Source organism: Rissa tridactyla, chromosome 9 (assembly GCF_028500815.1).
Source record: "Rissa tridactyla isolate bRisTri1 chromosome 9, bRisTri1.patW.cur.20221130, whole genome shotgun sequence".
Taxonomy (NCBI): domain Eukaryota; kingdom Metazoa; phylum Chordata; class Aves; order Charadriiformes; family Laridae; genus Rissa; species Rissa tridactyla.
In genome coordinates, this window is record NC_071474.1 from 39,804,196 (window position 1) to 39,828,783 (window position 24,588).

At 43.2% G+C, this 24,588-nt stretch overlaps 2 protein-coding genes across 5 annotated transcripts in view; both read left to right on the top strand.

The window, feature by feature from the left end:
• The window catches only part of RNF128 (ring finger protein 128), a 28,441-nt gene extending 19,030 nt beyond the window's left edge, over positions 1–9,411 (top strand). Inside the window, exons 3-7 of the mRNA XM_054215023.1 lie at positions 1,841–1,912; positions 2,511–2,593; positions 5,221–5,317; positions 6,204–6,372; positions 7,860–9,411. Coding sequence (XP_054070998.1) covers positions 1,841–1,912; positions 2,511–2,593; positions 5,221–5,317; positions 6,204–6,372; positions 7,860–7,978 — 540 coding nt within the window. The 3' untranslated portion in view covers positions 7,979–9,411. The remainder of the gene's footprint in view (positions 1–1,840; positions 1,913–2,510; positions 2,594–5,220; positions 5,318–6,203; positions 6,373–7,859) is intronic.
• Positions 9,412–15,605: 6,194 nt separating this feature from the next.
• The window catches only part of TBC1D8B (TBC1 domain family member 8B), a 35,163-nt gene continuing 26,180 nt past the window's right edge, over positions 15,606–24,588 (top strand). For 2 of the 4 annotated variants that reach the window (XR_008468372.1, XR_008468373.1), the window contains exons 1-2: positions 15,606–15,845; positions 23,975–24,085. Coding sequence is in view for 2 of the 4 variants with exons in the window: in XM_054213931.1 (XP_054069906.1) it covers positions 15,716–15,845; positions 23,975–24,085 (241 nt within the window). In the remaining 2 variants the exon portion in view is untranslated. The remainder of the gene's footprint in view (positions 15,846–23,974; positions 24,086–24,588) is intronic. The other 2 variants (XM_054213931.1, XM_054213932.1) reach the window with 1 other exon arrangement.

The following is a 24,588-nucleotide window of genomic DNA, read 5'->3' on the forward strand; positions in this document are numbered from 1 at the left end:
AGATGTGTAGTTTAGATACTGATGAGGGAGTACATTCCTAGAAAGTTTAGTTCTCAATTAATAACAAGTAGCAGTGACAGATAGTTCTGGCTGCGTATGAAAAGTACTAACATTGCTGCATTCCTGCTCTGTTGATGTTACTGCATTTGCTGCTGAAACTTTTGGGGGCCTCAGTATTAACTGAGATGAGTACGTGGCTGCCTCTCTGTGACTTCAGTCTGAAATGTTGACAAGAGGAACATCATTCTAAAGTTTACCATAAGTGACATACAGAAACACACATTGATGTCTTCAGCAGAAGAACTTTACAAGCTTCAAAGAAAACTTGACTAGTTCTTGCTCCTAAAAACTATACCTGAAAACTTGTTTGCATGCATTGCCTTTGGATTGTATGTATCTCTTGATAGTTGTTAATAGCTACCAACTATTAAACTCCTAAAAGGGTGCATATTGATCTTAGGATCCCAAAACAATGCTGATACACAAATAAGTCATTTTGCACCGAAACTGTTTGGCAGGGTCCCAGCGGACCATATAAATTAACTTGTTTGACATTAACTGCTTCAGCACAGGGAATCTTATCCAGACTTGAATTGCCAGTTCTCCCTGAGTTTGCTGGGTGGCAGCAGCAGCCCTGCACCTGCTCGTTCCTTCTGTACCAGTGCCACCAGCACTCCACCTTCATCCCAGAAAAGATTCTTGTAACTGAACTAAAATGCATAAGGGGAAGTAATGCTGGAAAGCTAACAACGTGGGGCTCCTGCACTGAGCAGCTGGATTAGGAAGAAGATTTTTGGTTGGCTACAAAATTTAAGTCCAGTCTATCCCTAAGACAAGTGCCATGTTGGGATGGAGCTGCCCGATACCTCCGTGTGCCAAGGCAGTAAGTGCACCAGGGAGGGAGAGGACAGTCATATTCGTGCTGGTGGAACAGCACCAACCTGTGACCTTTAAACAGAGAGGTTGGCTCCTGTGCTAATTAAATACTTTGCAGTGACAGCTGGGCAGCAACAGTTGCCAGGCAAGCTGGGCTTCTGCTGTCTGCTCATCTCTGCCCTGCCATCCTGGCAGCAGCCAGCAAATTATTGCATGAAGGGGGATGCTTCCTCCTCTGCTTTCATTAAAGCTGCCTTGTAATCCACCTGGGGCTAGTCATTTCATTTGTTTCATGCCTTGTGTCATGGGGAGAGGGAGAAATAGCTCCCCCCCGGCTCCTTTGTGCATGTTACTTTGAACCAATATTGAGATAAAACCGTGTTCTTCCAGTTGATGGGAGCAGCCAGTGCTAGGAGGCTCCTGAGCTGGTTGTGTGCTCTGTCAAGCAGTGGTGGCAGAGGACTAGTTCAGGGTGTGCTGGTGGGAGCGGAGCTGATCGGTAAAGAATCTCACCTTTCATCAGGACGTGAGTTGTGCCAGGAAGTTGTCATAAAGTGAGTAGTTAAAATTATTGATTCTAGGACTCGATGTTCGGTCTCCTGTACTAAGTCAATTTGAAGGCTTCTGTTTGTTTTGGCTAGGTTTAATCTGGTCAAGGTATTACCTTGCATCTTTTCAAAGAAGAAACCCTTGAAATTCCTGTGCTTTGAGAAAAGGTTAGGTAAAAACAAAGCATGTGCAAATACCTTGTTGGCACGTCATCCAGAGTCAGTAACCACATCAATATGTCCTGAAGCTTGGTTTCATGTTGTCTCTAAACAGCATGGTCATGCTTAGTTGGCTTGTTTTGATAACATCAGGGTTATAAAACTGGTGCCTGCTCGCAGTAAGCACCATGGTAAGTATTAGTAACTACCACTTAAGGGGAAAAGACTGTGTTTAACAGGACCGCTTTCTGTTACAGCGACAACTAAAGGCCAGGGCTAAGAAGGCCATCGAGCAGTTACAGCTACGCACCCTGAAGCAAGGGGACAAGGTACGGCTGATGCTATAGTTTCCTGAGCGTTATGGCACACCCCTTGCACAGCGCCTGAGCGTGGTCCCTGGTACTGGAGCCGGCTGCAGAAGTCTCTCTGAGCCTGTAACTATCTCTTGTGGAGAAGGTTCCTTTTCCAGACCAGGTCCTCCTTTTCCGGGGTGCAAGACTTCCCAATTTACCCATTCTCATAAATCAGATTATCTTTTTAGCTGCTTGCTTGTAGTCTTGTTGAGGTGAGAGGTCCTAATTTGCTGGCATGGATGCTTAAAGGTAAATTAATATATCTAATCAGCTTCCCTGCCTATTGTTTTAGTAATTTAAACTGGAGGTGGCAGTTTCTAAAGCTCTACGGTAGTGCCTCGAATAATCCAATGGTGGTTTGCAGCTTGACTTCTAAACCGTGGGATTAAACTTTCAATGCTTCTGTTAAAGTGTCAGCTTGACTATGAGTAATCCACACAATGTGTTTATAGAAGATTATGTACAGGAGCCGGGATTGCTTCAGCTAGACCCTTTTGTCTGCAGTAAATCTGACTGTAGTTCAAAGGGAGCTTTCAAGGTCTGTTAATGCTGTAAATTCATTTCGCTGCTTTAGGAAACTGGTCCTGATGGAGACAGCTGTGTTGTGTGCATTGAGCTGTACAAGCCCAACGAAGTAGTGCGTATTCTGACTTGCAAGTAAGTTGTCTTCCAAACTGCCCCTTAATCTAAAATCTGGAAGCATGCCTCTTGCCGCTTGTTCCTTCTGCTATGTTAACAAAGCTGATCAAACTTTAATCAAGCTGCTGCACAGCAAGAATTCTTGAATCTCTGTTAAAGAGTGTTTCGAACAACAGGAACTGTGTAAATACACGCTTGTAAGTGTGCCCTGTTGGCCTGTGTTCATAACGTCCCCTGTGAGTGGATTGACAAGTGTGACTTGGCAGACCACGGCGCCTCTCCAGGGGATGCCAGGGCTTTTTTAAAGATTTCTTCCTTTGCTGGCGTATAAGATTGTTACCTCCAAATTGCAGATAACTGACAAAACTATGCCCATTTTTTGTCACTTAGTTTACTGGTTACTAAGAGGATCGTGCTCCCGCTAAACTTGTTAAGCCATGCTAACTTTTGGTAGTTTAGAAGAAAGCATTTCTATTCTTGTAAGCATCATCTGAAATAGAGAACAAAATAGAGATATAGCAATTTAGTTTTCTAAAGTTCTCTACTGTAGTATCTCACTGCTGTGCTTCTGTGGAAGCCTGGTATTGTAGCACTAAGATTTTGATCTGTTTGCTCCAAAGACGAGCAAGGAAGCCTTTTCAGGGTTTAAGGAAACTTGTTCTGTGGGACTTCCCCTTGTGCTTGCTGGATGGGACTGCTCTGGCAAAGCTTCTAAAATTAGAGGACTGCAATGTGACCTGCACAATTATTCTTTTTTTTTTTCTTTTTTTGCATGGGAAGAGGTTTTGTAACCCTTGGGGATGGTTACAAAAAAAAAACAAACACTTGGAAAAGTTTTATTGTAGGAAAGAAGAATGTTCTGAAGAATGGAAAAATCTGTAGCTGCTGAGCAGTGTTATTTGTCAAACACTATCAAATCTCAGCTGGGGTTACCTTTGCAATAGGTTACAGTTTAGCCAAAGCTTTCTCTGCTCTCAAGCAGCAGGACTTCTAACCTGTTTTGATATCAAGAGATTGGCCTGTTAAGGTGTTATCAACAAACTTCCTTGATTTAATGCTCAATAGTTTAGAAAAAAAACCCCAAAACTGAATAAGCTTTCAGGCATGGGTGTTAATGATTATTCAGTTGTCTTGTCAGGTTTATGCTCGTGGGTAGTCCTGCTTAGTAATGAAATAACTCCCGTGAGTACAGAAGCATTTACACAGGCTGTAGATACTTTTGGCTGATAGGAGACTTGACTTCTCATTATTTTCCTATAAACCCTGCTAATCTTGACATCAGCTTGCAAACAAAGTGTGGCTTCCTGGGTTAAGACAGGAGTAACTTCTTTTGAATGTATTCTGTATATACACATCTGCTGCATTATGCTTTGCTCTGAGACTGCTTTTACATACCTTTGTGATGTTTCATTCCTCTTTGGCACAAATGTAGCTCTAAGAGGCGCTAGCTTAAGATGACTGCATTGACTTGATAATCTTCACCGGTGGTGATTTCTGCCAGTATCAACCATATTAAATTCTCTCACATGAATTGTTATAAACTGATATTTACTGCAAGAACATACTTGATGTTGGTGGTTGACCTCAACACTGAGACCCTACTTGTTGAAAGCATTTAACTATATCCATGAAAGAAACAAACAATCGAATGCTCCTGTGAGTCACATCAGCGGTATCTAAGTATTTGGGGCGTGTGTATTTGCAGAAGGCATTCTTGTCCAGATAGTCAAACTGAAGGCATTTGTAGTAGCAGAGGTACACATGACCAGTGTTAAGTCCAAGTACTTAAAATAGCCACGCATCAAGGAAGTGTCTGGTTGTACTCTAGACATTACGTTGGTGCAGCTGGAAGGAGGTGCTGGTTATGTGGGCTGAATTGGAGAATCATGGATCACACTGGGGCATAGGATACTGAGCACTGGATGCGGTGATCTCTGCACTTGTCTCATAATAGAGTTCTGATTAACACCGAGCAGCGCCTGTCTGCCTGGCTGTTTCTATTCATGCTGAGGGAACAGGCAGATTACAGGATTTCAAGTCATCCTCCTAAATCTGTGGCCTAATTCAGACCCATTGTGTAATTGAGTTTCTTCACAGAAGCACACATTTGCATCTGTGACGGCTGAACTATATTTATTTTCTCAAGTACATAGCCTGCCAAATATCCACTTGGAATACACAGTGACTGCATATACAAAGTAAATGTGTGGGAGCATAGTTTGTCTTGAGGGCATGAGTCTGAGATAATTTTTCTATGTAGTTTTAACAGAAACCGGTGATATTTAGTCATCTACATGATAGAAATTAACCTTAAAGCTAAGGCTGAGATGTCAATATTTGTATTAGTTAAATTATCGGCTAAGAATGTATTGTATACAGACGTAAAAAAAAAAATGCTTAGGACTGATATAGCAAAGATGACCATGCTGAATTCTAGCAAGTTGTGTAAAGATAATAATAAGCATAAACCAGCTACAGGTTGAGAGATCAATTATTCATAACTATCAACTAAAACTTGTGGCAAAAATAAGGTAATCCATTCTAGAATGAACACATTCTTGGTGTTTCTAAATGGGCCTTCATAGCTGCCACATAAACAGTTTCCTGGTGTGAAACCTAATGTGTTCATTACCTTCTTCCGCCAGCCATCTCTTCCACAAGAACTGCATTGACCCCTGGCTTCTGGAACACAGGACATGCCCGATGTGCAAATGTGACATACTCAAAGTTTTGGGTGTTGAGGTAAGCCAGTAGTCTTTCTTAGTGGCAGATGCCATTATCAGTATTGTGCTAGTGTAGTGATGCTGATTACTACATGTAAAAACCACATGCTGAGCTATTTCATGCTGCCTCTAGAGCGCAGGTGATAATCAGAAGCGTTGCCATGTCAGTGGTGAGATGCTACAGGACTAATTGGTGTGGCCCCTTTAGCAAAGCCTGCAGTTGACCTGGTGTGAGCTGGTGTCATCTAAAACCTTGGGCAGAATGTGAACCAAAATTGATTGTAATGTATGACTAAAGAATCACTCTTAGCTCTTGTGCTTGCAGCTAAGGATGTTTCTTAAAGCTTCAGGCAGACTTTGAGAACTCATACTGTTCCTGAAACCAGCCTCTATTCAGTTATTAAGTACCTGGTGTCCTCGTAAAGCGAATGTGTTGGCATGTATGCCTTTCCTGGAGTCACATGACTTCCTAGGACACACGCATCAGGAATTTCTGATGTGTTCTGCAACTGCTTATTGTGACAAGTGCCAGGGGAGGATGCTGTTGCCAACACCTGACACTGCCTGGACCAGCTAAAACGTATGGCGGAGTTTGTCTGGGGGAGGGAGATCTGCACTGAGTGGGAGGGGGAATCTGTTTTCTTGATACTGGGCAGTAAAAGGGAAGAGCTGGCTGAAGAATGCAGAAGCTGCATCTGAACTTCCCGCTCAATTAGGCAGCAACTGATTTTCACCTATGATGCCACCTATGGAAGTTAACAGCAGAGCTTTTTTTTCAATTTTAAATTATTTTTTTTTCTGGGTGAAAGTTCACTAAATTCCAGTCCTTGCAGGCATTGGTCTCCTGGAAAGATGCAGCCTCCTACATAGTTGTAACTTAACTGTTGCCTCTTTTTTTCACACAGGAGGATGTGGAAGAAGGGGCTGAGTCTGTGCAAGCCACAGTATCCAGTAGGACGTCAAATGTCTCTACAGTTAATGAAGAGGATAATCACAGTGAAACAGCATCATCTGGATATGCTTCTGTACAAGGAGCAGATGAATCTGTGCTGGAGGAACATGCACCATCAGAAAGTGCGTCTACTGTTTCATTTGTCTTGCAAGATTGCATTGCGCTTCATTGCTTATGCTGTGAATTAGGGGGGGTTTGCCTTACTAACATCTCACAGTGCTTGAATACCTTGTTTTTCAGGGTAATCTTAATCTCCCATTTTGTTTTAGCACTCGGTTCTGGTGCTTGGTCTTTGTTTTCAAATGAAGCACAACCTAAATGTGAATTAAAAACTGAAGTCTGTGAAACGAGTAGTTGAAAATCAGAGGCTTACTATTTAAAAGGCCAAAGAGATTCTTCTGAAGATGTCCCTCATCTTTTTGTCTCTTTGGAGATTTCATTTGGATGAGTGAGTGTTGCTTTGCCACCAGATCTGTTTGCTTTAAGTACTTAATTACTTACAGAAAACTTGGAGTCAGTCCTGCTCTAGCTTAGATGATGCAAAATAGAGATGACAAATACATCAATTGAATTTCAGATTTTGCCAAGGCTGAGTCATCCTTTAACACTTTCAGAGAAGCTTAATTGGAAAAGACTGTCAGCCTTTCCAAATACCTTATCTTTTTGAACAAGATTAAACTAATTGCAAATGTCTCTGTAGTGCTCAACTTTGCCCATATGTGCTCAGTGCTGCTGTTGATTTTAAAAATTGAAAGGTTCCAGGTAAACAAACGAAAGTAACAACCCCCTAGATTGTGGAACAGCCTTGGGAAGAGGAGTAAGTGAGGAAGCTTTCAGAGGTGAAAGTCATGCTCTGGCTGTGTCCGCTTAGATTTCCTGTGCGAAGCCCACCTGCTGAGAAAGCGCAGGATTTGCTGCCTGCCTTCTGTGGGACATCTTGCTCCAGCAAGTGTTGTGCGTACAGGAGTGCTCTGTTTAGGCACCCCAGCAGAGCAGAGGGCACTTCCTATAAGCTAAACATCAGAAGTCAAAATTGCATCCCTGTAAGCAACTGAAGCGATGCTGCATGAGTTGTATGTCTCAGGCCCTTTTGTATTCTCCATTTGAGTGGCAGGGACGCACGCTAACATCAGCTTAACGAGGTTAGTCTGTAGGGAGAAGGCCTTCCTCTCTCAGTCAGCCTGTGTCCCACAGTTCATCCTGAACCTAGTCTCTAGAAGTTGCTCCTGATGCCTGTCTTCAGTAGCCCTAAAGTGATACGAGAATTGCCAATCTCCTTGTAGCTGGATTTTGGAGACTCACATGGCCTTCTGCCACTTGAGCACACAACCCAGGCTTGTTCAGCACTGTTGAGAAGTGAACTCCGCAGCTGAGCAGGTACCACTAGAAATGATGGGTAGTGTCAAGAATGGGCTCACAAACTAACGAGGGGCAGCAGAAGAGTGGTAGTTGGAGCATGGCCTCGGATTTCCCACTCAGCAAGAAAAGCGCTGGGAAAAGACCGCTGCAGTAGGCTTGTGGAAATAAAGGAAGCGTGGTTTGCTTTAAGGTAGTAAAGCTTGCCTATGACACTTCTTAATTTGCCTTTTCTTGGTTTTGTTCTGGACAGATGACAACATGCATCTTGTAAACAATGAATCCCAGCCCTCCGCTGTGAATGTCCTTCCACACGTTGACAACCCAAGTTTTGAGGCAGATGAAACAGAAGTTCGTGAAGTCAAGTCCTAAGAACATGCCCAGCAACTTGGTGTAAGCCTTCTGTGAGGAGCTGCCTGCTGCTGTCACGTGGATACCAGATGTTGTAAGACTGCAGCAGAAGAATATTGCCTTGGCAATGCTGAGATCAAATGGACTTGTTCAAATCATAATTGTATGGTTTGCAATTCTTAACTGCATCTCCCATGCAGAATTTAGTTTTAGCACTCTTTGGATAAAGCTGTCTTAAATATAAAGAAAAACATCAGATTTTAACACTAAAACAAAAGTTCCATCTTATGTAAAGCTTCTCTTCAGTGTTTGAGTCATTTAAATAAGGAGAAGATTCTTTGTCGTAACTGTCTCTACTGGGAATTGTTTTGAATTAGGGGGTTTTTTTGTTGTTTATTGTTCTAATTCAAGTGGATTTTCATTGTAAACAAATTTGATTTTGATTGGGTCTAATACTTATTTACCAGACCCGGTTTAGTTTAAAGCAACACTGTATTTAATATTTCAGTGCACTAATTTGCTCCTGCCGAGACTTCTATTGTTTTCCCTTTCCAGGAATAATATTGGGAATGATACCAGCACACTTCCCCTGGAGATCAGGTTAACCATCGGAGGATTGCTTATCCTTCTCGCAGGTGCACTAATTTGATAGGAGAAAGTACAAACTAATGCCTGTCAAACTGAATTTTGCCCACAGTGTCTTTGGTTTTCTAGTAAACCAATTGATACTTTACCTCTCAACTCCAACCCGCCAACCACACATTCCTAAAGGGAAAAGAAGAGAGCTTCGTGCTGACAGGCCAAATCTGACTTGCACAATACTGTAAAGGGAGCAATTGTAGGAACTTCTCAAACCTGTTAGACAGTCTGAAAGATCCTCCCATGATTTTTGGAGTTATGACCATCTCTAGCACCAGCAATATGCCAGAGTCCTGGCTTTGTGAGTCTGGGATGACTTCAGGAAGACTGAACTAAAGATGAAAAGATAAATTCTTCCCAAAGGATCTGCTGTGTTTTTGTTCAGAAAATGATCCAGCCCGTGAGAAATGCTGGACTGTTGCTGTGCATGGTCTCGCCTGTGTGCTAAGGCTGCAGGGAGAGCTGACGTCCCGTAACCGTAACAGAGGATGGGAGAAGTTGTCTGCCATCGGTGGGGAGTTGAACTGGGGTCAAGGAGCAACACAGGGTGCCTCAACAGTAAGCGTAGGGGCCTTGCCCAGCAAAGGTAACTAAGGACATCTTACAGATGCACTTTATTTTTTTATCTCTGTATCTATGGCTTGTTTCTAATGTTAGCAGAACTTTGTCTTAAAGCCCGCAATAAAGTACTATTGAATCTGGAGGGGAAAAGCAATGCATTTTCTTATCTATAGTACAATTAAAATTGTTGTAAATATTTCATGATTTGTATTGAATTTGAATATGAAAATGTAAATAAAAGTATATTTTGATGACCCTGACTGACACTAAATGTTGATTGCCAGGGAATGCTAATTGTGTTCAGGGTGCTACTGTTACATGGATTGGGATTGTGTTGAGAGGCTTAAGCCTAGTAGCTGTACTTTATATAAAAGAAAAACCAAGCAGCTTAGGGTGGGTTCAGTGAGCTGCTTGGTATCCCTCTGAACTCTTCTTCTAGGCATGTTCAGCACAAGGCAGTCTCACGTGAACTCTTCAGATCAGACAGGCTCCATCTCACTTTCCTCTGCCAGGTTGCTCAGCATCCCTCCCTTACTCAAAAGTTTACGCTTGCTTTGTAAGATGAAGCATTTTAAAAACAATCAAGTGCCCTTTGTTCTGCATTATATTATTAGATGGAGTAAAAAATTGTCTCTCCCTGGCCAGTTAGGTAGTAGTTAACCTTGTGCTTCTTTTTAGCTCAGTTCCCAGCCTAGTCTAGGAAGTGTGGGTTGGTTCTGGGCTCAAATTGCAAAGCTGAGTATAATTGGACTTTACTCTGAAGCTGTATTTTGCTGTGATCACATTTCTGTTCTACATCTGAAGTGCAGAGCAGAGAAAGGAACAGTCAAGCAGTAAATATACAACCCCTGAACACTTAATTTAATTTTCATTTCAAAAAGCTTTTATAAATTTATTGTGGCGTGGAAGCTGTAACGTAGTAGAATTTCATGATGATATGCTCTCATGAAATCATCTGCCATCTGTGTTTAATAGGAACAAGATTTGGCCTTCCAAAAAAAAAAAAAAGGGTGTGGGGTGGGGATGGAATTCTGATCAATTCAATACATTGAAAAGTGCTTTGGCACTTCTATTTTTTGTTCCAAAGCGTTGCTTTGTTTATAGGATTCAAGCTTTTTTATTTGCTGTCTTTTAAGAGCAATAAACCTGATGTTATTCCAGTACTGATATTTCTAAGGGTAAGGTGGATACACAGCATTTTCTCAAGGAATGCACCTGTGGGGGATGCAGCAGTTCATGTCAGTGAAATCCTACTCCTGTAGGATCAGATGAAGCGTATGTGTGCTGTAAAGATGTGGACTTGCTTGGAGCTTGTCCTGGTTTCAGCTGGGATTAAGTTAATTTTCTTTCTAGTAGTTGTTGTGTTTTGGATTTAGTATGAGAATAATGCTGGTAACGTTGTTTTAGTTGTTGCTAAGTAATGTTTGCCTTAGTCAAGGAATTTTTCAGCTTCCCATAGAAGCTGAGAGGGAGGGTAGATGGGACAAGCTGGCCAAAGGAATATTCTGTACCATAGACACCATGCTCAGTCTAGAAATGGGGGTTGGTTGGGGGACAGGAATCGGTGATCGCTGCTTGGGATGGGCTGGGCAAACAGTCATTGGGTTGTGAGAGCAACTTGTGTCATATCACTTGATTTTTGTATATTCTTTTACCATTATTATTATCACTATGATTTTCCTCTTGTGTGACTGTTCTATTAAACTGTCTGTCTCAACCCATGAGGTTTTTCCCCCCCCTCCTTTTCTCCTTCTCCCTGTCCTAGTGGTGGTGGGGGAGTTAGTGAGCAGCTGTGTCGTCGTAGTTGCTAGCTGGGGTTAAACCATGACAGACTAATTTCTAGGCTTTTAAGATTCTTCTATCAAATGTGAAGTACTGCTAAAGGAATAAATACAGCCCTTGTATCTGAACAGTGTTTCAGTTACTGCTACACAGAGGAGTTTAATGCTTCTCTGGTTTCGCAGCTTAACCTGCCATGTTCTTGTGTGTGCTGATTTATTTGTAAATATTAGCTATGCAAGGGGTATTGTTTAAAAATGAAAGTGTGCAAATTTCATGCACACAGTCTATGGCACTGAACTTGGGTCTGTTGCTGTCTGGCTTTGAAAAAATCCACTTTCTTATTTCACTGAACTCTGCTGAGGTTTTCCCCTTTGAGAACGTTGCTACAGTTTTACCTGTGCTAAAGAAATTTCAAAGCTCCACTCTCACTTTGTATTTTCAGGTTTCCTTGTGTAGCAGCTGTTTTAAAGCACTGTGCAGCAGACTTTTTTTTTTTTTGGTGATGCTAAAGGCTTGAATGGCTCTGTGTTATGTATACATAGATACGTGCACTATGGCATGATGGACTGGCCTCTAAGCAGGAGGCGAACAGCAGTGTGCCTGGGGATAGGGTTGTTCCTGAAACGTGGTGCAAGCGTGCTGTTATTGTGCAATAGTTTTGGGTTTTGCTATATGTATGCATATAAGATGCTGGAAATTACGTGCCCGCGAGTGGTAACAGTTGCTGAAACGTGTGTCTCTTGACTCTCTTAATATTCCCATTGAGTCATGCAGACATGTCAATTATTCTGCCCCCAAAGAGAAAGCAGAACAGGCTCCAGCGTTGTCGCTAAGTGTTTACTCACTGCTGTCATTTATCTCTCACACGGGAAAGCTCTGATCTAGACACTTCACTCAAATGTTTGCGTGGTCTCAAAGGGGGACTGGGAAAGATTTATTTTTTTACCCCTGCAGGAGGGGAAGCCATGTCACCTGGTGCTGGATTACTGTGCTTCCTTATAAACCAGGCTTTACAGCAGTGGGGTTTTATTTTAAATCCCAAACCAAAATAATACAATTTTCTCATATTGAGGAAAATTTTCAGGTGTTCCTATAGAAATGTAGTTATAGCTGACGTTTTTGCTTAAGGGAAAGGCAGGGCTTGTGATGAGGGGCTGCAAACATATAAAAGCAGTTTGAGTCAAAGGACAGTTGGACTCTTCCTATGACATGGTGAGACGTAGTCCGCCTCGGTCTTTAGCTGGAAAGATCTGCACTTGTCAAATGACCTAACGGTTGGACAGAATAAATACACACATGACCTTGGCTATGTAATTTAATGTAATTTCATTCCGTGTTTAACATACAGCAAGTAGCCCTGCTGTGTTTCAGCCAGGTTTAGACTGATGGTTTCACGGCGCAGATTTGAATAGAGTTCCGCTCCTGCAGGGCTGTAATGGCTGGCATTTTGGAATAGGTGAAAGAAAATCTACTGGCTCTGGCAACTTAATTTTGGCTTTAAGGGAAATTTGAAAACAAATTGCAGTGTTCGTCCATTGTGAATTAACAACTGTGTAATTCTCTGCACTGGTTGTTCAACTGTTGGTTGCTGAGTGAAGCCAAAACGTATTTATATAGCTATTTATCTGTTTATATAATCTTGGCTATGGTTACTTGAGGGAAGTAATTTACCATTTCTAGGAGGTCTTTAATAAAGTGAAAGAAAAATTCTGCAGCGCTAAATGAATCTCTGTTGCTGTAGAAGGCATTGATTAGACTGGAGGATGACTGTGCACTGATTAAGAAAGAATTTAAGTGCCTATAAATAAATTCCTCCAAGCCAAAAGAGGAGCACTCTTGCATTTTAACAGTATTTGGTTAAGAATTCAATGCCTGAGGGAACTGGAAGAAAGACATTCAAGACTTTGAACAAGGGAGAGGAAAACAAAACAGACGTTTTCCAAGTAGTAGCATTTTACTGTTAAATTTTTATACAATTAACAAAGTTTGAATCTTACATAAGAAAGCCATATATGTCCTAACATGTCCAGCGTGAGATGCCAAAAGCCAAGCTCTGGGTCAGAAATGCCAATGGTATCTCCCCGTACAATTAGCATTGGAATTAAAGACCTGTGTTAGATCCTTAATAGGTATTTCCTCTCCAAGGGCTTGGCTAATTGGGGAAAATTAAATGGCAAACACTCTCTCTGGGAATGTTCTTAGAAGAGCAGCATCCATGCAGGAATCACTCTGTCAGTTCAGCTGGTAAATCTCCAGGAACGTGCTAATGTCTGTTACTCTCAGTCACTTCAAGTGCGGGGACTGAAGAAACTGCCTCATGAAGAGCGATGTGCCGGTGTATCTAGGAGTTGTTTCCCGTGTGTCAGTCACGTTTTATCTGTGTTAGTTACCACATGCTGGCTAATGCCTTTTAATTCATTTTTCCTCTCTAGTAAAGGTAAAGCACCAGAAATTCATTGCTTTCTACTCTGTTATAAAAAAAAAAAGGTAAAAAGACTAGTATTAGTTAAAGCTATATTCAGTTCCCAAAGGTAAAACCTTTTAATACTACAGCTTCCCTTACTGTGGTGCAATGAGTGATTGGAAGAAAAAGGGGGGGGGGGAGGGGGAAAGGTCTCATAGCACTGCAATTCACCCATTTTTGAAGCCTTCCAGTGAGTTAAATGTGATTGCGCATTCAGTTCTGCTTTCACACTAGTGCCTTTAGGTAGATGGCTCCTTATGCAGATGGAACTGGATGGCCATTGCCAAACATCTTTCGGTGCGCGGTTGGCAGAATCTTGCTGTGCCTGTGCTCACAAATAGATCAGTGCTGGCAGAAGCATTTTTGGTTGTGAAGTACATTTGGGACTGTTGAAAGGGATGAAAGGAAGACAGGATAAAGCAAAAGTGCCAATTTTGCAACCTATAGTTAGTGCATCATGTGCATAATTTTTTTTAGAAAGGGCTCAAAGTAAAGGCTGAGTGTAAACTACTGTGTGATGAATTTTTCATATGATACACAATCAATAAGGCATCATTCTTGAAAATCTTAGGAAGGTCAATTATGCTGGAAAGAGATTGCTAAGGGAAGGATCTGACAGGACAGCAAGCCCCAGAGAAGTTCCTGAGAAATGGGAATGTCCTACTTACCCTGTTTGTACTGAATGACAGATTGTATCAGCACCAGGAGTGAATCTAACACGGAGGTGGGAAAAGATGGTAACCCTGAGAAGTCCTGGAATAGAGGAAGCAGTGATGCTTCCACTCCTGGAAGGCGTTTATTTGTGGTTTTGCTCAGCCCCAAAAGATACCATTTATCAAGTGTAAGGCCTCGGGGAGAGATCTGGAGCTCTTTGGGACATAGTGAAGAGACTGGAGAAGAAACAGCAAGAGAAGCGGGGTCAATAATGGGCAGACTGAGCTGTGATCATGACTTCATGGGGAGCTGGGAGTTAGGCTGTGCTGCGCAGTGCTCATGGAAAGCAAGTCCGGAGGTCATCCCACAGCTTTGGGACATCTGCGGCTGCCAGGTACATGTGGCAGAGTAGTTCCAGCACCCGATTTGCTTTTGAAACCTGTCTCTGAGAGAACTACTCTTTAAATCAGGAGGAGACCACAACAGAAGACAGTAGTCAGAGCAGATACTCAAGCGCAGTCCCTATGACCATGTCCTGTTCCTTAACAGGATAGATTGATTTATTCTAGCACAGAACAACTGATAAAGCCAGTCTGCAAACAATCTGAAGAGCTAGTCGTTGAGGACAAACGCCAAAGGTCTTGCAGACAAATCACGAAAATACTGAGACCACAAGTCAAGTTGTTGTTAAGGCAACTAATTGCCTACTCCAAATTAGCGCTGAATCATGTTGGGCGATAGAAGCAATGAGGCAGATGGTCTTTTTATAACGTGAAATGTAAATAGGGAATGGTGACTGTACGTCTACTTCTGCAGCTGGTGGGGCCACTCCTCTGCTCCTGGCATGGCCTGTGACCAGGAGGGGACATGCACCAGCGCTGTGACAGGGTTGCCGGTGGAGGTAGTGGCCATGGCTCTCTTTCTTGCATGGCAGGTTTTTCCTGTGGGTTTTATTCTTTCTGCACCCCAGTCTCCTGTGGCAGCGTAAGGCTTAGTGCTGACAGAAAAGCAAACGTAAAAGCCAAAGTCTCTGGTGCTGCCTGTCTGTGGAATGGAATACAGAAACAGAATACAATTTGGCCAAAATTGAGAATGGGACTTCTCCGACTGGCAGAGAGTACAAAAAAAAACACCCAGCCCGCTTTATGAAGGCGTTTTAAGGACACACTGGAGGCCCGTCGGGGAGGCCCGATCCTGCTGCGGCCCTGCCTGACAGAAGCGGGCTTGGGGCCGGTCAGCTCCGGGACAAGGGCGGGGTGGTGCCGTGTGGGCGGGGCGGGAGGACGAGTCTCTTCCCGCAGCCTGTGGGACAGAAGGAGCCACAACTCTCGAGCCGCCTTCCGCGGGCTGGGACGAGTCCCGGCGGGCTGCGAGCGGCCTCTCCCCGTCCCCGCCCGTGACGGGCGGGCAGGCTGCCGCCACACGGCGCGGGAGGCGGGCGGCCGCGCGGCGCCCGACGGGAGCTGTAGTCCTGAGGCAGCGGCGCGGCGCTGCCAGCCGCCCGCGGGGACTACATCTCCCAGCATGCCTCGGGGCAGCGCCGCTCCCCCCGCTCGCCTGGCTCGGCTGGCAGCCGGGCTGTGTACGTGGGAGGGGGAGGCCGGGCGGCGCGGCAGGAATGGGCGGCGGCGGCGGCGGGGAGTGAGGCGGCCGCCGCGATGTGGCTGAAGCCCGAGGAGGTGCTGCTGAAAAATGCCCTCAAGCTGTGGGTGCAGGAGCGCTCCAACCAGTACTTCGTGCTGCAGAGGCGGCGGGGCTACGGCGAGGAGGGCGGAGGCGGGCTGGCAGGTACGGCCACCCCCCCACCCCCCCCCAAGCCCCGGTGGCCGGGGCAGGGTCTCGCCGCGGCTCGGCGGCGGGGCCGCCTCAGGCCCGGTCTCTCGGGGCTGGCGGGTGAAGGGGCCGAAGGAAGGGCTGGAGGGGGAGGATGGCCGTTTGCCGGTCCTGGGACCCCCCCGGCTCCAGAGGGGCAGGGAGGGGGGGAGGCCTGGCCGATTTTTGGAGCCCTTGACCTTCATGGGGTGTCTCATGTGGTTCTTTTTTTCCTCCTTCCCCCCTTTTTCCTGGCATGAGAGAGGCAAGTCAACAGAAATCCCACTGGGAAAAGGAATCATAGAATGGTTTGGGTTGGAAGGGACCTTAAAGATCATCTAGTTCCAGCCCCCTGCCATGGGCAGGGACACCTCCCACCAGACCAGGCTGCTCAAAGCCCCATCCAGCCTGGCCTTGAACACTTCCAGGGACGGATAAAGTTTCTGGCGCACTCCGTGGGATGGGGCCTGCAGTGCCCATGGTAGCAGAGGAGATCAGTGGGGATGTGCTGAGGGCATTGGGCTGCCCAGGGCCAGCAGCTGCCCCGGCAGTGGTATGTCAAGCTGAGGTCAGTACCAAGCCCAACACTCGGTACTGGTGTAACGGCCCTTTGCTCCAACGGACACCCTGGCAGAGTTAGATTTGCAGCTTTTTGGAAGGAGGCATCAGAAGAAATGACAGATCTGTCTTGCTTTGGCAAGATGCTCATTTCCAAATCCTTTTTCCTGCGTGTATCTGAATCTGCTTGAAGTGAGCTCCTGCTGAGGCATTTCTGATCACTTAGTTAAAAAACAAGCATGTGATTTGATGGAGCTTGTCAGGAGGGGTGTGTCAGGAAAGTGACAGGGCATTGACAACTATATAATAAACTTTATTTCATGCAAACTTCAAGGTATGGAGCTGAGTTTCTATTTTTAATTCTTGTCTGTTTGTATCGTTGTGTACTGCAGGGACCCCAGCTGCCACTGTTGTGGTAGCTGTTCAGACTAGAACTGCGTCCTTCATAGTTTGTTGGCATCTGTCATTGACCCTGTCAAAGAGAGATGCTACAGCGAAGCAGAGTAAAGTTGTTCCTGGGTGGGCTATGGTTCTTGGGTGTTTTGCATGAGTTGCGTCCCTCTGGGTCTTTCTAGGCTCTCTCTAATTGTGTCATCATAAAGCAAGCTATATTAAACACGAGGTGTAATTGTCTTGTTGAAACATTTACTCATTCTACAAGACAAAAACACAAAGTCCAAATTTTTGGCTTATGAATTTCAGATGTATATATAGCCCTCCCAGCTGGAGGTGGGGCGTTCTTCATTGGCATCTGTACCACTTGGAGGGCACAAAGAAAGTGTGAAAAGAAAGCATCACAAAATCCCAGATTCTCTTCTAGGCATATCATAATAGTACCGATAGATAATGTTAGGCTTTGGCTTAGAACCAAGGGTGATATTTTTGCAACCTTGGAAGTCTTGTGGGCATCAGGCTAGATCGGCCATTCTCTGTCCTTGTATCTTTGGAAGCCAAGGAAGCTGAGTTGGTATGAGGGTTGTCTTTCTGTGTGATAAGAACTGTGACTAAAGGGAAATCATAAGAACTAGAATTAGGTGTTCATTTTAAAACATCCTTGTAGGCTTACAGTTGGACAGAGGGCTGGGGCCTCCTAGTGCCCTTCGGATTTTGTTGAAGGTGAGGCTTCTGTCACTAGTCTTCTGTCCTTGATGGCATTTGACAGTGTGGAAAAAGACTTGAATGGGATAGTTCCTGTAGTATGCTTTTTTTAATGTGGCATTGCACATTTTATTTCTGTAGTTTTTCTCATAATGTTAGATTCATACAGATTTTGGCTGTACAAGTTATGTTTCTCACTGGACAGAAACAAAAAGAGTGAGATGTTATTGAATTAAAATTGTGATTAAGAAAGATTAACAAGAAAATTGGAAAAAATGCAGTTATATTTGGGTTTGCAGGTTCGAAAATATTCAAACCTCCTAGGTATAAGCTAGTATAATTTGCTGTGCCTGATTTTAATTTTATATTGCTATGTGTCACTCAAGAAAATTAGCGTTTACTTTAGAAAAAAACAATGCACAGCTATTATCTTCTGAAGTCATCGCAAACATGCCAAGTATAATCTTGTTCTGAACAGCATTTTTCAGCTGGCGAGACAAGGCTAGAGGTGACTGGCAGCATTGGGGGACTGGGGAGTTATGAGTGAAAGAGGGAGGCAGCAGTGGAAGACTAAGTGTTGAGGGAAGAGAGGGGCAATGCATCAAGGCAGGAATGGGAATAAAGCTGAACAGTGCTGCAGGGTTTGAATAGCAGTAACAAGGACTAGCTGAGGAGGCAGTAGCAAAGGATTCCCAAGAATACAGGAGTACACTTGGTAAGACAGACTTTAAGGAGGGGACATGTGAGTTTTGAGGAAGCAGCTGATAGCTGCAGAAGGTACATAGCAAGGAGAAAAAGATAGATGAGAGCAAAGACACTTACCTGAAGGAAGGCTGGAATTCTGGTGCTGTCCTAGGTTTAGAAAGAAGGCTGCAGTTGGATGTGTTTGTGTGACCCTTCTGGACTGACTGTTACAGCAGGGCCAGTTTGTCATCTGTAGATGACACAGCTCTTATGTAGCTCTTATGGCTTGTGTTCCTCACACAGCGTAGTTCTGAGTTGGCTGGTGTGGGTAAAAATGGACAGAAGTATCTTGTGCTGGTTTTGCTCAGTCTTGGCTCTCTTCCTGCAGGTGTGCACCTGCTTAGCTTTACATTTCATTTTGCTTTCCCTTCTTAGACCTCACCTAAGGATACAGGTACTGTAACCTGTTTGCCTGGTTCTACTTCCTGATAATTCAGAACACAATAGATTGTCCCAAAGTACGTTGCTGTATGTCCGGCAGTGCAACCGTGTGACCATGTCCTCTGGTCGTTCTGTCTTCTGCAGAGCTGCTGTGGGAGAGCTACTCAGGTTTTCTAGAGTGTATTGATAAGAATGTAGTTAGGCAAAACGGCCCATCTGCGGAAGCACAGTTATGATGACACAAAACCTATGTTGTGAATGCACATGCTGTAACCAAGGTCTAGTGAGATTAAGCGTATTGGTCACAAAGATGCTGCTTTGGTTATAGTTTAGACAGGACCTTAATTAGGAGGTGGGTATTCCTTGAGTAGTTATACAAATGAGTATCTGGTGTCATAAAATACCAATCTTTCACTCAAATGTCAGAAAACAAATTACTTGTTTTCTGCTTCCATTGTTTCAATTCATCTCTTTCTGCTTGAGAAATTAAAGTAAAATGCAATTGTCAGAGGAGACAAACTTGTCAGTGAAATACATGGCTGGAACTAGTCTTCCCTGCTTGTTTTATGTGCCGTGCTTGGAAGGGTAGGGGAAAACTTTGATTCTTCAAGTCCTGGATTTCCTGCAGCAGTTATTGCTATTCTGAATCTGTAGAAGGCTCCTGCTGGTATTCCTATTCCTGCTTTTTAAAAGATGTAGCTTGTTGTCTGCATCATTGCTAGCTAGCTTGCGGCATAGGAGTTTGGAGGGAGTGGCCCCGTGGCCCCGTGGAGAGAAGAGCCCACACTGGAGCAGGTTTGCTGGCAGGACTTGTGACCCCATGGGGGACCCACGCTGGAGCAGTCAGTGAAGAACTGCAGCCCATGGGAAGGACTCACGTTGGAGAAGTTTGTGGAGAACTGTCTCCCGTGGGAGGGACCCCACGCTGGAGCAGGGGCAGAGTGTGAGGAGTCCTCCCCAAGAGGAGGAAGGAGTGGCAGAGACAACGTGTGATGAACTGACCGTGACCACTATTCCCTGTCCCCTGCGCCGAAATGGGGAGGAGGGAGAGAACTGGGAGTGAAGTTGAGCCTGGGAAGAAGAGGGTGGGGAAGGTATTTTAGTGGGGAAGGTGTTTTAAGATTTAGTTTGTATTTCTCATTACCCTGCTCTGATTTGATTGGCAACAAATTAAATTAATTTCCCCAAGTCGAGTCTGTTTTGCCCATCATGGTAATTGGTGGGTAATCTCTCCCTGTCCTGATCTCCACCCACGAGCCTTCCATCATGCTTTTTTTCCCCCCGTCCAGCTGACGAGGGGAGTGATAGAGCGGCTTTGGTGGGCACCTGTCATCCAGCCAAGATCAAACTACCACAGCTATCTGTCACAAACTTACTTGTTTTACAGTATTTTTTCCACTTTGGTTCTGCTCTGATTAGCCTTTGAACTCTTCAGTTTCTAGAAGTGAGCAGTTACTGCCGAAATGAAGCTGACTGTAGCTGCAGAATATCACTTTCTGCCACTCAGGGAAAAGCTTTTACAGTGTTTTCAAACAGCTCCTTTTTATGATGATGTAAATAAACTAAGAGTGAGAACTCAGTTGTACATCAAAGTGTCTAGTTTTCAAAATCCTTAGTGTAATGGGCCCGACCAGTGTTGCGCTAATAGAACATTTCTGTTTGTAAGGAACTCTTACAGTCTTATAAATATTTTACGTCCCTTAACACTCCTAACGTAGCAAATCAGGAGGCTGTCTGATCCAGTTTTAATATAATTAATTATTGACCTCAAAGGTACTGTTATGCATTAGAGAAGAGAACAGGCTTGTGCTAACTTTGCTTCCAAACTATAGTGCCTTTTTAAAAAAAGACAGCAGCATATTTTCTTTGATTCCAGTTCTTCATTGGTAAAATGGAACTTGTATTATTCTGTTTGCATTACACTAGTCCCACAAAGGATAGGAAGTAGTTACATTGCTGGGTATGATATACATATTTAAAATAAAGAAGATTGTCAGCAGTAAAAAAGATGTAACTGACAGCTATTCCAGGAAAAAAAAATCTTTGAGATTGTGGGTTGAAAAGGACAAAACAAAAAGTGAGTATTAGGAGACTCTTGATGTACTTGGTGAAATAATTATAGAAGAACAAACTGGTGTTGCCCCCAGATGGCAAAATGCTGGGCAGTTATTTTCATGTAACATATTGGCTTTATGGCCTAAATTAGTACAAATGAGAGCATAATTCATTGCAGATGTGTTTTGGTGCATGTCTCTGCAGCTAATGTTGATCTCTTGTTAAGCAAGTGTTTTAGGAGACTTTTAGGAAGAACACATCCTTATTTCAAAGCTATTCTTTGTTTTAATTTTAGGGTATTTAACTCTATTTATTTAAGTATCTAATGTATTTCCCACTACTTTTACTCCAGTAGCTGTGAAACTGAAAATCTCTTCTAAAAGCAGAGCCCCTTCTCTGTGTAAATGTGCATCCCGTTCTGTATCTACAGCTGAAGTCATTCCCCGAGCGCGGCAAGAGGACGATTTAGGTGGAATGCACAGTAGAAACTGTGGGGTCTAGCTTTGAGCAGAGATGAGAGTAGATGACCTTCTGTAGGTTGTTCCTGAAATTGGTTTATTGAGAGCAACATGTACTACATTTCGTTAGCGAGGGATTGGCAAGTATGGCCTGAGCTGCTTTTTCCCCTTGCCTCCCTTACGGAGATAGTGTTAGTGCCTGGGCTGAGCAGTTACTGATTTTTTTGTTACCTACTCCCTGATTTTACGGTTAATATCCTTGTCATTATACAGGTGAATTTTAAATCTCTGCAGCCCTGGAAGTGAATCATTCATTGTCAGTCTTGTGCGAATGGAGTTAGCAGAGTGCCAGCAAACCGCTCAGCAGTGGCCTCACTTGCCTGGGTGAACCTGGTTCTTCATTTTCCATCGGGAAATAGCAATAAAAGGGAATGCTTGCTGAGAAGCACCCAACAACTGGTAGTTATGGAAACCCTGACTGATAATACAGTATTCAAAAATTACGCAGCTCTTAGGGCACTTTCAGAACTAGGGTAAGAAGGTGAGACCATGCTGATTCCTCGCAATTATGCCAGTGGCCATAGCCACTGGAATTAGTTCATCATGTACTGAGTATTTATTAGCTTAAGTGCAAACCTGTTGTGTATATCACATTTGTGGACAAAGCAGTATTGACCAGTAGGACTGTTGAAGTGACTGATGCTAACCCCATACAGTTTATTGTGTCTAAAATCTAATGACCTTCCAAGTAGACGGAAACTGTTAGGGCATTTTGAGGAGTGCTGCTTTGTCATGCACTGTTGTAATCATTCTCTCAAGCTGAGCAGTTGCATTAACCTTATAAACGGTGACTAATGTCCTTGTATTGTATATCATAACAGAAAACGATATTAGGAGAATTGTGAATGAAATAATAAAACATTCGCTGAAGCAAAGCCAACCTTGAGATCAGCTCACTGTTATGACTCATTCAGTATGCCAGAGCTCTTTAAACAGACATAAATGTTGTTATCTATTCAATGGCTGACTTCAGTTGGAAACTACAAAAAAATTCTTCTTTCCAACAGTAACATACAATCTATGAATTGCAGAAAAGACAAGATAGTATTTTTGATTGATGTAATGTACTGGTCTTTGGGGTTATTTTGTGTTTTTCATTATTCACGTCCATTTTTTTTAAGAGAACCAAAAGCATTATGAAACTTGAATAGCCACCGTAAGGCAGTCACACAAGCTTTATGCTGAAAGTGTACCCTTAGGAAAACCACGTTCTGAAGATGATTGTGTAGACTTACACGATTTTGTCTTACTTCACTTTCTTATATTCTCTCACAATTGATATTGTTCAGAATTTGAGAGGGGGTTAATGGAAAGAAAGTGGAACAAAAAGCATCAGAAACCAACCTAAAAATTCTGAAATAACTTTTGAGGGATGCATTTGAAATGATCTAAATCTAATGCTGCTATGGAATATTAAAAACCTGAATCAAAAGATTATTTTCCATTAAACAAGGAAGGGTACTTAGAGGTGCTATGAGGGATATGTTAACTTTGCATACGAGCTCTCTACACTAATAGCATTTTTTTGGGAATGCCCTGCATCCGTGATCTCAGCGGGGTGGCAGAACAGACTTTACAGCATCACTTTGGGTAATTGCATCTCATATTTTTCTAGGTAATCTCGTCTCTTATTTTGCAGTTCTTCTGTAGGAGCATACAAGCTGTGTGTGATTGCTTTGGTAGCTTTAGTTAACTTTCCATTTATGTGGCCATGCTAGAAGGATGGCAAGCATAGGAGATACAGGAAGGAAGCATAAGGTATTGTTGCTTGTATTTTCGTTTATGTTGTAACAAGAAGAAAAAGTTTTACTTCTGCATCAGGATCCAAAAGCCTATCTTTTTTTTATTTACGGAATTTTCTTCCTCTTTTAGAATTCCCTGATTATTAGATTTGAAAGTAACTTCTAAAATATCTGGGCTAATATTTTTATTACTGTGCAGCAAGAATGATTTTGGCAGCCAAGATAAAATGCATACTCATTTTCTCAGGAAACTTTTTGCTCCTGGTTGTGGAGAGATTAAGTATGTCTCCTTAATGAAATTAGTATATTTTAATCTGAACTCTGTTTAATAGGAGCTAATTCAATATTTATGGGCAGGGAGGTGATGTGGCCATCGTATCTTGGGTGTCTAATCTATGTCGGAATAATGCATTTTATGTAATAGGATGAAATATTAGTGTTCCATACTTTATGTAGGAGTCATCTGACAGACTGTTTATAAAGAATGGCAGGTATTTTCTAGCTATGAGCAGCAAAACTTTTGTATGCACAGAAAGTATGATATGGTGTTCTCATGTGAAAATGGTGTGATTTTCATAAAAATCAGACATAATGGAATTGCATTTTCCTGTTTCCTGTGACTGGAAAACAGAACAGTAAATGACTAATTAAGAGGTAGTTCAATTACTGCTTATGCTCACTGAAGGCTGTGAACTACCATGTTACTTTTCAGGTTGTCCTCTAGTTTGGCATACTATGTGGCTATCTCTTCCAAGGGGGTCATCTCAAAAAACTTCTTCACCCTCATTTTGTGTTTATAATGGCTTTTACTGGATCAAAATATCATCACCTCCCAAAGAGGTTCCTCTGGGAGCACTTTTTGCTTTATTTATTTGTGCTTTTGTTTCCTCTGAGTTCATTAGTCCGTATTGGGTAGCATTCCTATTGACTAAGAAAGGAAAGAGAAGCGAGTGTACATTTGAAAAACCTTAGTTTCACTATGCTGTATACATTTTCTTGAACACAACAGGTCTTCTCGTGGGAACATTAGATGCGGTGTTGGATTCTACATCGAAAGTCGCCCCATTTCGCATCCTGCATCAGACACCAGACTCTCAAGTCTACTGGTCCATTGCATGTGGTATGTACTATGATTTAGAAGCGAACTGAGATTATAAAGTGAAAAATGAAGCTACAAAGTATGCGGTCCATTTTTGGGCCAATCCTCTCACATCATTACTCATTCCTGTGACCTCTAAATGGTTTACAGTTATTTGAAAACCTGTGATTGACAGTAGCATGTCGTTCCAGTTTTTCTGAGTATATCTATGGACTCTTCCTATTACAACTTGCGATTGCCTGCTCTCTGCAGCAGTCTGTGAAGTACTGAAAAGCTGCCTTGGTGCTCCAATAGACGCACCATCTTTTCTTCTGAAAGGTGCAAGTGTATCTTGGCACAGTTCAGGATGATACGGAGAAGTTGACCCTTGAGAGTATTAAGTGTGCTGTAGGTAGGAATAGCAGGAGCTGCTTATCCTAATGTCTTTTTCTACTTTCTCTTTGCTTTAAAATGAGCCGGGTTCCCAGTCATGGTCAGAGCTGTTGCTCTTGTAGTTTTAGAAGTTCTTTCTCTTTCTCATGTTG